General features: G+C 42.5%; 1 protein-coding gene across 2 annotated transcripts in view; it reads right to left on the minus strand.

Moving 5' to 3' along the window:
- The window catches only part of NLGN4X (neuroligin 4 X-linked), a 333330-nt gene that overhangs the window by 96855 nt on the left and 220764 nt on the right, over positions 1-15711 (minus strand). For both annotated transcript variants that reach the window (XM_082245258.1, XM_082245257.1), the window contains one exon: positions 14482-14667. In XM_082245258.1, coding sequence (XP_082101384.1) covers positions 14482-14667 — 186 coding nt within the window. The remainder of the gene's footprint in view (positions 1-14481; positions 14668-15711) is intronic.

The raw sequence follows: 15711 nt of genomic DNA on the forward strand, positions 1-15711 counted from the left end.
GTGTATATTAGCTTAAAGTTTTATGGTACAAAGCCCCAGCTAAATGCAAAAAGAATATCTATCTATCTATCTATCTATCTATCTATCTATCTATCTATCTATCTATCTATCTATCTATCTATCTATCTATCTATCTATCTATCTATCTATCTATCTATCTATCTATCTATCTATCTATCTATCTATCTATCTATCTATCTATCTATCTATCTATCTATCTATCTATCTATCTATCTATCTATCTATCTATCTATCTATCTATCTATCTATCATTTCCTGCTGAACACTAAATATTGATTTAAGATACCAATTTTTTGTATACCCACATTTACAGCAAACATCAGGGTGACAACTGGGGCAGATTTTCCTCACTGAAGCATGTAGGTATATAACCTTTGGCATTCACCACTCAGCTAGGATCATTCTTTTTAACATCTGGGCCATATGAAAGTTAAGTTGAGATAGACGACAAGGGCTATCCAGCAATACAAGTTTTTATTATCAAGATACCATATTTACTCTGCCCTAAGAGAAACACCCACTGCCTCTTTTTGTTCACTGGCCAAGAGCTTGAGGAAAGTGAGATTTGCCTACCTCTCAGTCCCCAACCTTACTGTTGTCTCTCTTTCAATAGCCTATTTTTCCATTATAAATACCTATATAATAAATTCTAAACAGTATGTTGTATTTTTTTAAGATCTATATCTGTGTGCAAATATATAGCCTTTTATGAGCCAATATAATTGAAATGCCCAAATAAGTCTTGTTAAACTTCATGTATAAGAAAATCTGCACATCAGGCATCAGGTCAGAAGTTAATGAAATAGAACACCATACATACAATACAGTACTGTGATTAAAGAGCAAACAAATAACATACAAGGAAAGTAAAATCTTTACAATTTGTACAGGAATCTTTTTACCCAATTATTTTTTTAACTTAACAACATTAGTATGTTAACAACATTAGACCTTTTACTTAATATAAATAGAAAGTGCTTACATGAATAAGTAAAGCAGATATATTATATCTTGGCTATTAAGCATGATTTATAGAAGAGAGCCATTTCTGAATACGAACTATTGGATTCAATAGTTAGGTTACAAAGGCCACAGAGAATAAGAGATTTTTCAGTAAAATAATGTGAGGACTAGTAATGACCACAGAGAAAATGTAGAGATGACTATTAGTTTTAATGTGTGTCTGGTAATAAGTCCCTACCCCTTGCCAACTCCCTCAGGGCATACATCCCTGAAATTCTTAAACAAGGCAAAGATTTCACACAATGTAGTAGCTACCAACCAATCACCATACATGGATTTCAAACTATTCTCCAAGATCCTTGTTAACAGGCTTCTAACCCACCTAGCTTGGTGACTCTCCTAAACCTAACGTCTCTATTCCATAGATGGTATTGTATCCACCTATCAGATAAATTAAACTAAATCTGAGGTCATCAATATACCAAGACATGGCTGTTAGATTGAGACAATGTTTGCTTTCCTCTGGCTTCCCATTGTCTAAAGCTCTTGACAGTCCAGAATACCCCAACCCAGATCAGCTATTTGAGGCCCACTTTTTGCCACTTACTATCTAAAATGCACTTGGATGTACAGAATTGTAGGGCTTTAAACCTGATGTGGTGACTTCCGGTTCCGGCGCCCATGTAGGAAGCTATGAGGAACATCGGCTCCGGTAACTACCCGCTGAATTAACCTTTTCACCCGGTCTGGGAGACTTGTCCGACCGCACTACCCGCTCCCCATCCTCTGGAGACACTGCGGGATGGATCGATTCCTCCGCCCGAAACGGCTCCACCGCACCGCCATTAATCGAGCCCGCGGCTCCGATTCCGGCCTACAACGAGGTCACAATGGCGGACGCCGCACCTTTACTCCCCGCGGTCCAGCAAGGCCAGCCTCCATCGCCCTTCCCTGACACTCAGATCGCATCCCTGGCCCAAGCGGTAGCAACACTACTGTCTCCCACGATCATGAGGCAGTAGACAAGGCTATAGCTCCGCAAGGAACTGGGGGATCACTCTCACAGGCTGCAGGAACTGGAGCACAGGCTATCCGACGTTGAGGATGAGCTGCAGGGCTCATTCTCGATGGACCAGCAGGCCAGACAGACCCAGAGATATCTGCTGGACAAATTGGACGACTTGGAGAATCGATCTCGGAGGAATAACCTCCGGGTTATAGGCCTCCCTGAAACCTATGGAGCTGACACTCTTATGGACATAGTCACTACCCGCCTTCCTTTGGCGTTGGGGATCCACAACACGTGCACGGTCGATAGGGCCCACCGTCTAGGGGCCCCTTCCAATGACAGGAAGACGCCCCAACCGGTTATTGTGAGATATCTGAACTATATGGACCGGCAAAACATCCTCAAGTCATTCCGCAACGCAAAATCGTTCCAAGTTAATGGCCACAAGTTCTTGGTCTTTGCAGACTACTCGCAGGAGGTAACACGGCATAGAAAAGCCTTTCAGCTGATTTGCCAAGCACTGTACCGAAAATCTATCAAATTCACCCTGGCATACCCTGCTACTTTACGTTTATCGGACTTATCAGGGGAACAAAAATCGTTTTCACACCCTGAGGAATCCATGCACTTTCTCGAACGCCATTTCAATATCCAGGTGGACATGCCTGCAACGCCTTCTCCCCAACGCCCGCAGGGGGCAAGAGAACAACGCAGCCCGAGGAAAGACCCAGCGAAGAAACGGCGCACCAATGGATCCGCGTCCCGCCAAAGACAACGCTGAGCTCACCTATCCTCCTATGGTGTAATGGAAATTCTTTCACGTCCATGATGGATACCTCTCCTGCTCTCCACTGCAGTTGTGCGAGGTGTCTTTGGGCTCTGCTCTGACACAGTTTTGCTTTTGTTCCTGAATACTGTGTCTGTCGCTTCATCCTGTGGCCTACAGTACTGCCCTGCATTTCTGTAAGTTGTTCGCACTGCTTCCCCCCGTGTTCCACATTACACAGAACTGTGCGACTACGGCCACCCTGGCAAATCTACGAGAGGTTGTATGTTTTATTTTATGTTGTTATCACTTTTGTTACCACGTTCAACTATGGTGACATGTTATGTTGTATGATATGATGCTATTTGCTCCTTTTATGGTATGGCAATGTACAGCCTTGCTGTTATCCAGGCCTCGGCCTTGCCCTTGGCGTCTATGATCAATGCTCCCATCCGCGTTTCGCGGTCGACCTAAGCCGTGCGCTTCATATCTATACCAGACGCAGATCATAGAGATACCGGTAACGCTGTCCATAAGCATGTTCCCCTACATGAGGAAAAAAGTGGAGTCCGCACGCTTCTGGTTTTACTTCCTTTTCCTCCTTCCTCTGACCCCAGTTGGGTCTTGTTATCCCCTCCCTGCACCCACCTTTATGCTAGGTCTAGCTAGATCGTTCTCAAGGTGTACAAGCCTATTGATTGCTTTTATGTATTGCACGTGGCACCGTCTCACTCCCCTTGTTGCTCTGTATTACTTCGCGGCTCAATCCTACCCATATGATCCCCCATGACCATAATCTCATGGAACGTTAAGGGTCTCAGATCTCCTCATAAGCGGATGCCCGTCCTTAGACACTTGAAGCGTCTAAGGGAGGATATAGCCATATTGCAAGAATCCCATTTGGAGGAAAGGGATTTCTATAGAATGAAAAAACTCTGGGTGGGACAGGTGTATGGCTCACCGGCAGTTAAGGGCAAATCCGGGGTGTTGATACTGGTTCATAAGAATTACCCCGCCACAATTAAATTCACCCACTTTGACAAGGAAGGGCGAATAGCTCTTCTGCATTTCTCTGAGAACCAAGAATGGGTGGTGGCTGGGGTGTACGCACCTACCACACCCTCTGCAAATTTTTTCCAGACACTGTCCCACGATCTGGCCCCTTTCCTACACTTGCCATTACTGGTAGCAGGTGACTTCAATTAGCTCATGTCTCCATCCGAAGACAGGTCCCAGGCGATAGGCTCTTCGCCCACCTCACGCCAATATCACTCCCCCCTGCTGCTACACATGACAGAAAGCCTACACTTGACGGACACATGGCGTCTGTCGAACCCCACAGGTAGAGAGTTCACTTTTTTCTCCCATCCACACCATACACTCTCGCGGATTGATTATATGCTAACAAATGACAGACTACTCCCGTACACTAGCTCGCCCAAGATACATGACATTGCAATCTCGGACCACGCCCCCATCTCTATAGACATTTCCGTATTTGCCCAGACTCCCTCCTTTAAACACTGGCGATTCCCCTCATACCTAGCCAAGGACCCGGGGGTGGCCACTCTGATTCGCGACGCCTGGGCAGAATTCATTGACACTAATGCCTCCTCCTCTGTATCCCCTACCCTGTTATGGGAAACGGGCAAAGCAGTCCTCCGGGGTCGCATCATTTCCTATGCGTCGGCCTACAAAAAACGCATTGCAGAAGCCTACATGACAGCCAGCACTTCTTTGAGGGAAGCCCAAACAAACCTGTATCGTACCAACTCCCCTACTCACAGGGAAATATGGCGGAAAGCGAAGGAGGTTTTTGACACTTGGGCCGACACCAGGGAACGCCTCTATAAATCCCAGCAGGAGTGGAAGTACCATTCCTTTGGAAACAAACCTGGAAAGCTGCTAGCTACCCTATGTAGGGGCCCCTTCACGCCCACACATGTCACTTCTCTCAGAGACTCGGAAGGCAAACTGGTAGACTCCCCTTCAGACATCAATAGGGTTTTTGCAGATTTCTACACCTCCCTGTACAGCCATGAACCCTGCGATGAGGCCGTGACCTCACGTTGGCTATCCTCAACTGATCTCCCCACAGTAATCACTGAGCAACTAAACACTCTGAACGCTCCGATAACATTGGAGGAAGTACGCAAAACCATCCAAGGGCTGTCACCCGGGAAATCACCCGGGCCTGATGGCTACACCCTGGAATTTTACAAACTAGCTATAGATCAAGTTGCCCCCGCCCTGCAGTCAGTTTTCCATCATATCTTAACCGGACACCCCTACTTGCCCACGGGATACCAAGCTCACATTAAGCTGATATATAAGAAGGGCAAGGACCCCAGAGACCCGGGATCGTATAGACCCATATCTTTATTGAACATAGATTCCAAACTGCTTTCCAAAATTATCGCTGACAGACTAGCCTCCATTTTACCCACACTTATACATCTGGCCCAAGCGGGGTTCACGAGAGGTCGGTCAGCTACATCCAATATAAGGAAGGTCTTGTTAGCTCTCGAGGCCTCGAAACAGAATCCTACTAACAAGGCAGCCATCATCACCCTCGATGCCGAAAAGGCCTTCGATAATGTTAACATCCAATGGTTAGACAAAGTATTAACCCGCTTTGGCTTTTCAGGCCCCTTTCTACACATGATCAGAACCATGTACGCCTCCCCCGCAGCTCAGGTGATAGTGGCCGGGCACGCTTCGCAACCCTTTAAATTATACAAGGGTACTAGGCAGGGGTGCCCTTTGTCACCCCTGCTTTTCAACCTGGCTCTGGAACCTTTATCGAGATACATGTTGACACATCCTGAGCTCCGGGGCATCGAGGTGGGACAGGAAGAACTGCGCACGGCCATGTTCGCAGATGATGTGCTGATATTCACAGCTGATCCTGGCCACGACCTACCTATTATACAACATATATTTGCAGAATACCGACGGTGCTCTGGCCTCCGCATCAACTTCGCCAAAAGTGAGGTTCTCCCGTTAAACACCACACAATCCCCGCAGTGGGCGTCATCCTCTACACTTCGTATCAACACTAGCCACATCACATACTTGGGGATAAAAATAGGGCCCTTCCCGTCCTCCTTGTACAGGCTCAATTTCACTCCTGTAATAGATAAGATGATAGCCGAGTTGAAGAACTGGGCTGATCTCCCCCTTTCATTCAGAGGCAGGTGCCACCTGTACAAAATGGCCACCTTCCCTAAACTGCTCTACCCCCTCCAGACTATACCACTTCTACTAAAACACACTGACGTCAAGCGACTGCACAGAGCAGTTTCTCTCTTCTTATGGAAGGGGAAACGGGCTAGGATCTCAATGTCCAAGCTACACTTATCCACTCGAGAGGGGGGCGTGGACCTTCCTAACACCCGTGTATACAATGTGGTCTGTTTATTACGGACGTGTATGGATTGGTTGAGCCGCGAATCGAGATACACCAACTTCTCCCTAGAATCGCAGATGGCTGCTCCTTATGATCTAACGGCACTGCTGCACTGTGGGACCGCGGACTTGCCTGTGTCTCTGAGGCACAATCTTTTACTCAGAGACACCGTAATGGCATGGAGAGAAATTAGAAAACGCTTCCACCTGCCCCAGCGACTCTCCTGCTATCTGCCTATCCGTAATCACCCTATGTTCCCACAGGCCCAGCAGTGCTCGGCTTATGAGGAATGGTCAAAGCAAGGGATCACAAAATTTGTACAGTTGTATGATCTGCAGACTGGTAAACCTATTCCCTTTGCTATGCTTATGGAAAACTTCAAACTCCCGTCTGACCATTTCTTATACTATCACCAATGTGTAAGCTTTGTGGACTCTCTCTGCCATATTCCTATAAACCGCTTTCGAAAATCTGTCTTGGATACTTGGATACAACAGGATAAGCACAAAATATCGCATATATATAAACCATTGCACTCGGAACTCTACCAGGGGACCTCCTCTCAAATTGGTAAGGCATGGAATGATCACTTGAACTCTACCGATGCTCATCTGCGTATCCTATCAGGATACCTACTTACTCGCCGCTTTATCACCAATGAGTTCTGGAGGGAGCAACAGTTCAAAATTATGCACCGGGCATACCTCCCTCACATCAGATGGTCCTCAGACATCTCTCATCACTTTTGCACGCTGTGCAAGTCAAGGTTCCCATCACTACTTCACAAATTTTGGCAATGTCCCCCTATATCCTTCCTCTGGGAAAAGACATTGAGATACATAGCCAGATATACTGGGATTTCCCTACCGAAGGATATATACCTCTTATTGTTTGGTGACCTCTCGATACAAACGCTACCGCTACCCAAACATTTCAGGAAACCTCTACTGGATCACAAACATTGGATAATAACTTGCCTCATGGTGACCCGCAGACTAATACTAAAACATTGGATGGACTCCGCTCCACCCACCATCCATGAACTGCATAATGACCTATCTTTCCTTAGGGACAGGGAACTAGTAGGCATGCAATATCCTTCCTCCAACGGTCATACCCGCTTACTTAGAAAATGGTCTGCCTTCCCCCCTCCTGGGGTTAGGCACCCCCCCCATTATGACCTGATCTGACCCAAAATAACACGACATTGAACATTTGATGGCTCACCTATTGTATCTAGGCTGATAACGCTCTTCTCTCACACACGCATTTAACTACCTGAGTGCCGAGCGTCATCACCCTTTACCAACATGAAAAGCAGGTGATCCTTTGTACTGTTACCAAAGAGGGGCAGCTGAGACGGTGGCCTACATAGTTATTTACTTTATATATGTCTTTGTTGTATGTTCCTCATGGTGGGCATTGGGCCCACCGATACCTCTTATACTACAGTTGAACAATATTGTGCCTAGCCTCCCCCCTACCCCCCATTCCCCCTATTCCCTGCTCGCACTCCTCCCCCCTCCACCCCTCCCTCTTTCCACACCTCTCCTCCCCCCCCTTCTTATCACTTTCCCCCCCCCCTTTCTTCTTCCCCCCGCACCCTACGTGGAAAACTGAAAATACCCGTACCAAACTCTATCTATACCCTCCTTACCACCCTGCTTTATGTGGAGTTCCTTGGGATCCCTCTCAGGTTTATTGTTGTGATTGTTATGTAATACGAACTACCATCTAGTATGCATATTTACTAATGTACTTCTCACAAGTGGTTTGAACTGTTTATATTGCTGTAAAGAGTTGAACTTCAATAAAATGTTTTTCAAAAAAAAAAAAAAACCTGATGTGGTTTGGAAGATGTAAAGTTTTTAAAATGACTACTCTACCTCAGATAATATACTTGATCCAAACTTTCCCTATAGTGAACCCTACATAATTTTTTAAAAAATTTCTGCTCCCTATTTCTTAAATTCATATGGGGGGGGGGGAGGCAAATGACTGTGTATACGTATCTCCTTTTCCACCCTCACTAAGAAGAAGGGGGACATTGGCCTACCTGATATCCTACTATACTACAAGGTCCTAGATCTAGCACGGGTGGTAAGCTGGTGCACTCAAGCCACATTAAAATCCTGGGTTCAGATTCCATTTCTTATTACACACCCAACCATAAGAGTGATGATTAAGGTAGTATTATCCACTTTTACCTTGCCGGAGTTCTCCCTGCATCCATCATCTTTGATCCCCAGACTGAGAGACTTAGCGTATGCATTCAGTAACACTATTTTTAACTCTTTCCAACATGGGCAAATTTTGACTTCTGCACTTTGTGACATCTTCTAGTTCTCAGAAGCTGCCACCTATCCAACACCTATTACATCCAACTATTAACGTTTGGTCAGCATACCAGATCTGCCATTGCTTATTCCCTAAATAAATCCACCTATTGACATTTGGTCAGAATCCCAGATCCGCCTTTGCTTGAAATGGTAGCTTGTGTAAACCAACCCCATTTGAAAATTTATGCACGGATTTGTCATGTGTGCCCTATCTTGTATCAAAGCTTTAAAAACTGCTGGTATACCCCCTCTGGAATACATTCTTAGTTAAATTCCTAAGTAGAAAGAAGACCTGCAAATAACTTTCTCTCTGGCTCAAATTGAAAATGTTATTTTGTTTGCACGTAAGTATTCCATTACCAACAAATTCCAGGGATACAGGATATTATTACGGTGGTACAGGGTCCCAACTGCGTTTCACCAAACTTTCCCACAAACATCCAACTTATGTCGGCATTGTCATTAGGAAGAGGGCCAATAAATACACCCATTCTGGGAATAAATGAGACATTTAATACTTTAGGCAAAATCGACTAAAGTTCCTCTTAAAGCTTAATGCAGTGGAGCTCTGCAGTCATAGTATGAATTATTTACTTCACATTAATAGTGTACCACATACCCACTTCAAATTCCCACTTAAAGGTAATCTTCTGAATGTGACCAGGGCATGGATTCCAGCCTTATGGAAGCAGCCCATCACTCCTTCAATCTCCTACTGGCTGGCCAAAGTTGATGATATTGAAAACTTGGAAAGCCTTACGGCTTTCATATATCCCAGAGAGGAAAAGTTTTGTGACATGTGGTATCCATGGACCATCTTCTCTTCTCAACTTCTCTGCCCCTCTGCTCCTGGACACTTGCCGATTAGTTGTGGACTGCCCCATGTTTCTGTGTAACTGGTTAGATTCCAGAGTGCTATTGCTGGCCCTTCTTCTTTGTAATCTTGGTTCACCCTCCCTGTAAATATTTTCATTTTTTAAGTTTGGAAGATTTTTAGAAACAAATCTGGGTTATCTGTAGGCCTTGGAGGTTTTTCACCTTTTTGATCACATGCTTTGTTCCTTGCTGTCATGTGTTTGCATATGTCCATGTAACTGCATCAAAAGGTAGATGACCTCTCAGAAAATACTGTAATAAGTGGTAATGTTTATTTGTAATGATCTCACTTAGCTGCGCCTGAGATGTCTTGTTAAGAGACAATGTTTGTCAACCACTGCTTTTCTTTAAATAAAGTGTAACTAAAAAGAATCATGTATCATTAGTTAAAACATCAAAAGGGTTTCACAATCAAGAAGACTGAGACACATTTGTTTTTTGTTTTTTATCTATTATTAACAGGATGCACATGAAATTGTGTGGAGAATTTTGCTTCCCCTACAATGATTTGATAAGGATTTTTTTTAGGTGCTACTTCTCATACCATAGTCCCCTGCACCCCTGTCAGTAAGGCAAATCATTAATTCTACTGGCTCCAACATTTTATTCAATTGAGTGGCATTCCCATTGGGTCCTACCTCTTAGTTATCTCTGCCTGAATGCCCAATGGATCCTACCACTTACTGACTGCTGGTCAGAGAAACAAAATAAAGAATATCTTTAAATGGTAGCCAGAAACTGAACTGGTAAGGGTTGCAAATTACCCTTTTTTTCTGGAGCAAAATGGAGTTTAAATGGTGATCAACAATCTGCGGTGAACATCAATGTTCTGTAGATAAACCTACTCTGGGAAACTGATCAAATTTTCACTAGTCAGGAGTCATGCACACAAGAATTTTAAAAAATATCTCCAGTTCCAAAGAAATAATTTGAAATGATGTGAATATTTTAGCTTAACCACTTCCGGACCGCCCGCCTCAGTTTTATGTCGGTACTTTGACATTAAATACCGTTGTTACGGCAGCAGATAGATATTTTCTTACAGGGCAGGCAGACCTCTTTCACATAAAAGTGGTCCCAGCGGCAGGTTCACCGCAGGATCACTTTTATGGGCGACGGTTCCCGGTTGTTTTCCCCGCTTACCGGAGCTGTTGGTAACGGGGGGAAATGATCCGGTCCTTCTGTGTCCCAGGCAGGAAGTCGAGTGAGGGCAAGATGACCCCCACTTGACTCTATGCCTTGGAGGACCGGATCGACGCCATATGTCGCTTTCACCCAACGACCTTAAAGGGCCCATTTTTTTCTTGCTGAAAAAAATGTAATTTTTTTATTTAAATGTTTTGCTTTTAAGTGTAGATGTGAGATCAGAGGTATCTTTGACCCCAGATATCAGATTAAAGAGGACCTGTCCGGCTTATTTCTCTTAAAAGGGATGTTTACATTCCTTGTATTAGGAATAAAAGTGATCAACATTTTTTTTATTATTTAAAGAGACAGTGTTAAAATAAAAAATAAAAGGTAAAATAGAAAAAAAAAATTAAAGCGCCTTTTCCCTCCGAGCTTGCGCACAGAAGGGAACGCATATGCAAGTCGGGCCCACATATGTAAACGGTGTTCAAACCACACATGTAAGGTATCGTTGCAATCGTCAGAGCAATATTTCTAGCAAAAGACCTCCTCTGTAACTCTGAGCTGGTAACCTGTAAAAATTTTTAAAGCGTTGCCTATGGAGATTTTTTTTTTTTTTCATTTTAGATTTTTATTGAAATTGTGCACATACAAAATATTATAGGCAAAAACTATAATAGTACAGTGTATGAGAGTTCTAAATAAGTCAAGTATGGAGATTTTTAAGTAGCAATGTTTGTCGCCATTTTAAGTAGAAATTTTGAAGCATGACATGTTGGGTATCTATTTACTCGGCGTAACATTAAAAAACAAAAAAAAAAATGGACTAACTTTACTGTTTTCCTTTTTTTAATTTCGAAAAAGTGTATTTTTTTCAAAAAAATTGCTTTGTAAGTCCACTGCTCAAACACAGTGTGACATAAAGTATTGCAATGATCTCCATTTTTTTTCTCTAGGGTCTCTGCTAAAAAAAGATATATAATGTTTGGGGGTTCTAAGTAATTTTCTAGTAAAAAATACTGATTTTAACTTGTAAACAACAAGTGTCAGAAATAGGCCTGGTTCTTAAGTGGTTAAAGTGTTACTAACACCCACAACAGTAAAATCAGTCTGCATTTGCAGTGAAGCATGCTTGTTATACCCACTGTGGAACCTAAGGGGTTAGTCCTCTGAATTGTGTTTAAGAGCTGTGTGATCCTGTCTCTCTGATGCTCCTTTACTTCCACTGACTCCAACCCATCTCGTGATAGAACAGAGCATTAGGAGTCAGGCTGCGTATGCTCAGTTTGGTGTGGATTGCTAGAGAGTTTTTCTTTTTCTTGGGAGGGTACATGTGATCAGCACAGGGCCAATCAGCACTGTCCAGACAAAGGATCAAGGGAGAATGAAAACTCCTCCTACAAGCTTTACTAGGAACTGATATATCTCACAAGGCTGCTATATACCGCTAATGTTAAAAGGTATTTAGCAGTTTAAATTTTCTAAAATAATTGCATTTCCATGTCCTGTGTGCTGTGGGAGACCAGATATAGCGAATGCAGATTCCAGGTTTAGTAACACTTTAAATGTATGTTTTTTTTTTTTTAAGTATTAGAACAAGTAGAACATAATATAATAACCTATTGTAATCACACTTGTTTCTTCATTGCTCTGACTATAGCAATACAAAATCTGACTTGTAGCAATGTAATTGTAAAGTTTGAATATTATCATTGTTAACCACTTGCCGACTGCCTAACGCCGATCTACGTCGGCAGTCAGCCCCTCACAGGCAAAGTGACGTAGGGCTACGTCACTAGCTTGTGAGGGTCTAGGGAGCGAGCGCGCGCCCCCGGAGGCGCGCTCCCGCTCCCGCGTGGTCACGGACCCCCCCGCGCGTGTGACCGGCGGACCCGATGTCCGCCGGTCACTCGGCGATCGGCGGGGGAGAGGGAGAATGTCAGGCAGCTTGTGTAAAAAAGCCACCTGTCATTCTCCTTGCTGTTAGGATACTGATCACTCGGATCTAGTATGTAGATCCGTTGATCAGTGTCCATACAGCTCAAGCCCCAGCCAATCACAGTAGAAAGCACGCCCCTAGGGATACACACAGCCCCTCCCTCCCAAATAAAGTTAACCCCTTCACTACCAGTGTATTTTTACAGTAACAGTGCATATATATAGCACTGATTACTGTAGAAATGTCACTGGTAACCCCAAAAGTGTCAAAAATGTCAGTCAAGGGTCCGATCTGTCCGCCCCAATGTCGCAGTACCGCAAAAAAAATCGCAGATCGCCGCCATTACACGTTAAAAAAAAAACAACAAAAATGACAGAAATCTTTCCCTTTGTTAGTAAACGCGATAACTTTTGCGCAAACCAATCAAAATACGCTTTTTGTGATTTTTTTTACCAAACATAGGTAGCATAAAACAAATTGGCCGAAAAAGTAAAAAAAAATTGATTTTTAAATTTTTTTTGGGGGAATTTCATATAAAAAAATGTGAAAAATATTGCTATTTTTGCAAAATTGACGCTCTTTTTTTGTTTATAGCGCGTGATCAAAAAATCGCACAGGTGATCAAATACCACCAAAAGAAAGCTCTGTTTGTGGGAAAAAAAGGACGCCAAATTCGTTTAGGTACAGCATCGCACGACCGTGCAATTGTCCGTTAAAGTCACGCAGTGCCGAATCGCAAAATACCCCCTGGTCGGAATGGGGGTAAAATCTTCCGGGGCTTAAGTGGTTAACTTTTGAAGTTTTTGTTTTATTAACCACTTGAGGGCCACCCCACACAGATATACTGCAGCAGGATGGCCCAGCTGTGCAAACCAACATACCTGTAAATCAGCTCATGCTCCGGGTCTGGGGTGCGCATGCGAGTGGAGACAGCGGGAGCCAATCAGCGGGTCCGGTAGATGCGATGCCTCCCGGGACCCGCCGATCGTTCAGAGGAGAGGTAGAATGGTGATCTGCCTATGTAAACAAGGTAGACTGCAGTTCAGTCAGAGAGGGAGATGGAGATCTTGTGTTTCTGCTCTGTCTTCCTCCAGTTAGGCCACCCCAGACACAGTTAGAAACCTCTCCCTAAGAGCACACTTAACCCTTTGATTGCCCCTGATGTTAACCCCCTCCCTGCCAGTGCCATTAGTACAGTGACAGTGCATTTGTTTAGCACTAATCACTGTATTGGTGTCACTGGTCCCCAAAACGCGTCACCTAATGTCAGATTTGTCTGCCGCAAAGTTGCAGTTTCGTTAAAAAATTGCTGATCACCTCCATTACTAGTAATAAAAAATAAATAAAAATTCCATAAATCTATCCATAGTTTGTAGATGCCATAACTTTTGTGCAAACTAATCAATATACACTTTTTGGGATTTTTTTTACCAAAAATATGTAGCAGAATAAATATTGGCTTAAACTGATGAATACATTTGATTTTTTAAATTTTTTTATTGGGTATGTTTTATAGCATAAAGTAAAAAATATATATATTTTTTAAAACGGTCAGTCTTTTTTTGTTTATAAAGTAAACAATAAAAACCGCAGATGTGACCAAAATATACCAAAAGAAAGCTCTATTTTTTTAGGGTACAGCATCGCACGTCTGTGCAATTGTAACATAACACAGTGCCATATCGCAAAAAAATGCCTGGTCATTAAGGGAACTAGTAACCCCGTCTATTTCACTAAATGATAAACAAAAGCTTATTAGAGGCACAAATGAGTTGTGAATAATGGATACTGCTTTCTTTTCACTTGGGTGCAATGACCTCATCAATGTTTGAGAAAAGGCAGCATGTACAATTAGTATTTCTGCATTCTGATCAAGACCTTGCATATATATTTCTTCTTCTATTTGTAACACATTTTCCTGGAAACACAACCTCAGATTATCTAGTCTGTTGTATATTAGAAACTGAAAACTTGGATTCCAGCATTTCTATCTTTTGTTGTAAACAGATAGGTATAACATAACACTATTACCTTCAGAATAGTGGGATAAGGTTAATAGGCTTACACAGGATGCTCCAGCCCCAGATCCAAAAATGGTAACTCGTTTTGGGTCTCCACCAAAAGCCCCTATGTTTTCTTCAATCCATCGCAAAGCTTGTATTTGGTCAAGTAATCCATAATTTCCTTTAGCTGCTTGATCCCCTGTACTCAGAAACCCTGAAATAATAGAAAATAGTATTATACATATCTGATCTTTCGTTTACTATACCAATTAGTGAATGTTTTTATTTAATCTCCTAACAGCAGTTTAGAATTATGATAATCATTATTTCCAAACAAATCAACACCTTTATTTGATTCTGTTGTCCATAAGTAGAAAATCTGAGTTACAGTAAGTGCCCTTTGAAGGGTCCATATTTTGCTGTAAACTAGTATACTACCTTCACCGTATGGGTCTGATTCACTTAAGTAGTAGAGACTGTTCAATTAAGTGAATGTTTACTTTGAAAATCTTTCAGATTTAGTAAATAACAGTAGGCTTTGAGTCCTCAAAGTGTTTGCAATAAGTTTTTGGACACAGTCTATCAAAGTCAGGGTACTTTATCTACTGTAAATGTGTGGCTTGGACTTAGTAGTACATAATTTGTCCTCAAAAGGAATATATTTTGTATTTAACTTTGTTTAAAGGATATCTGTACTTTTGTACAATACTCCTTTTAGATGACTACCACTACCATCATGTCTTATCCTTACCAGTCTACAATTTATTACTATGGACATTTAACCTAATGGGACATGTCCTTTCCATTGGAAAGAATGGGATATGTCCACCCATTCACAGAACACTTTGGGACCAAACAAGAGTTTCAGACAGGTGAATGTAAGACCTTAGCATTGATGGAAGGGGGGTCATTTAAAGAATAGCCTTTTTCTATCAATTAATGTACTTGTTTAAATCGTTTTTATTGGTAATGTAGTGTTAGATAAAGTCATGCTCATGTGGCTTTTACATATTTACAAGTATGCTCTATTGTATGTTTGTTATAGTATTAAACATGGATATCTGTTGATTAGTCACTTAAAGGAGCTCTTAATAGTTTAGTGCATCTATTTTGCCTCTCTTAACAAACTGTTAAAATAGGCTAACAGCCTAGGCAAAAATAGATGACACAATCAGTAATTCAAATCTTTGAAATTCTGTTATCCATAAAGGTAGGCGCTCATATTCTTAATGCCCAATTCCTTACCATTTATTCCACT

This window comes from Pelophylax lessonae, assembly GCF_965119305.1.
Source record: "Pelophylax lessonae genome assembly, chromosome: 2".
Lineage (NCBI taxonomy): Eukaryota > Metazoa > Chordata > Amphibia > Anura > Ranidae > Pelophylax > Pelophylax lessonae.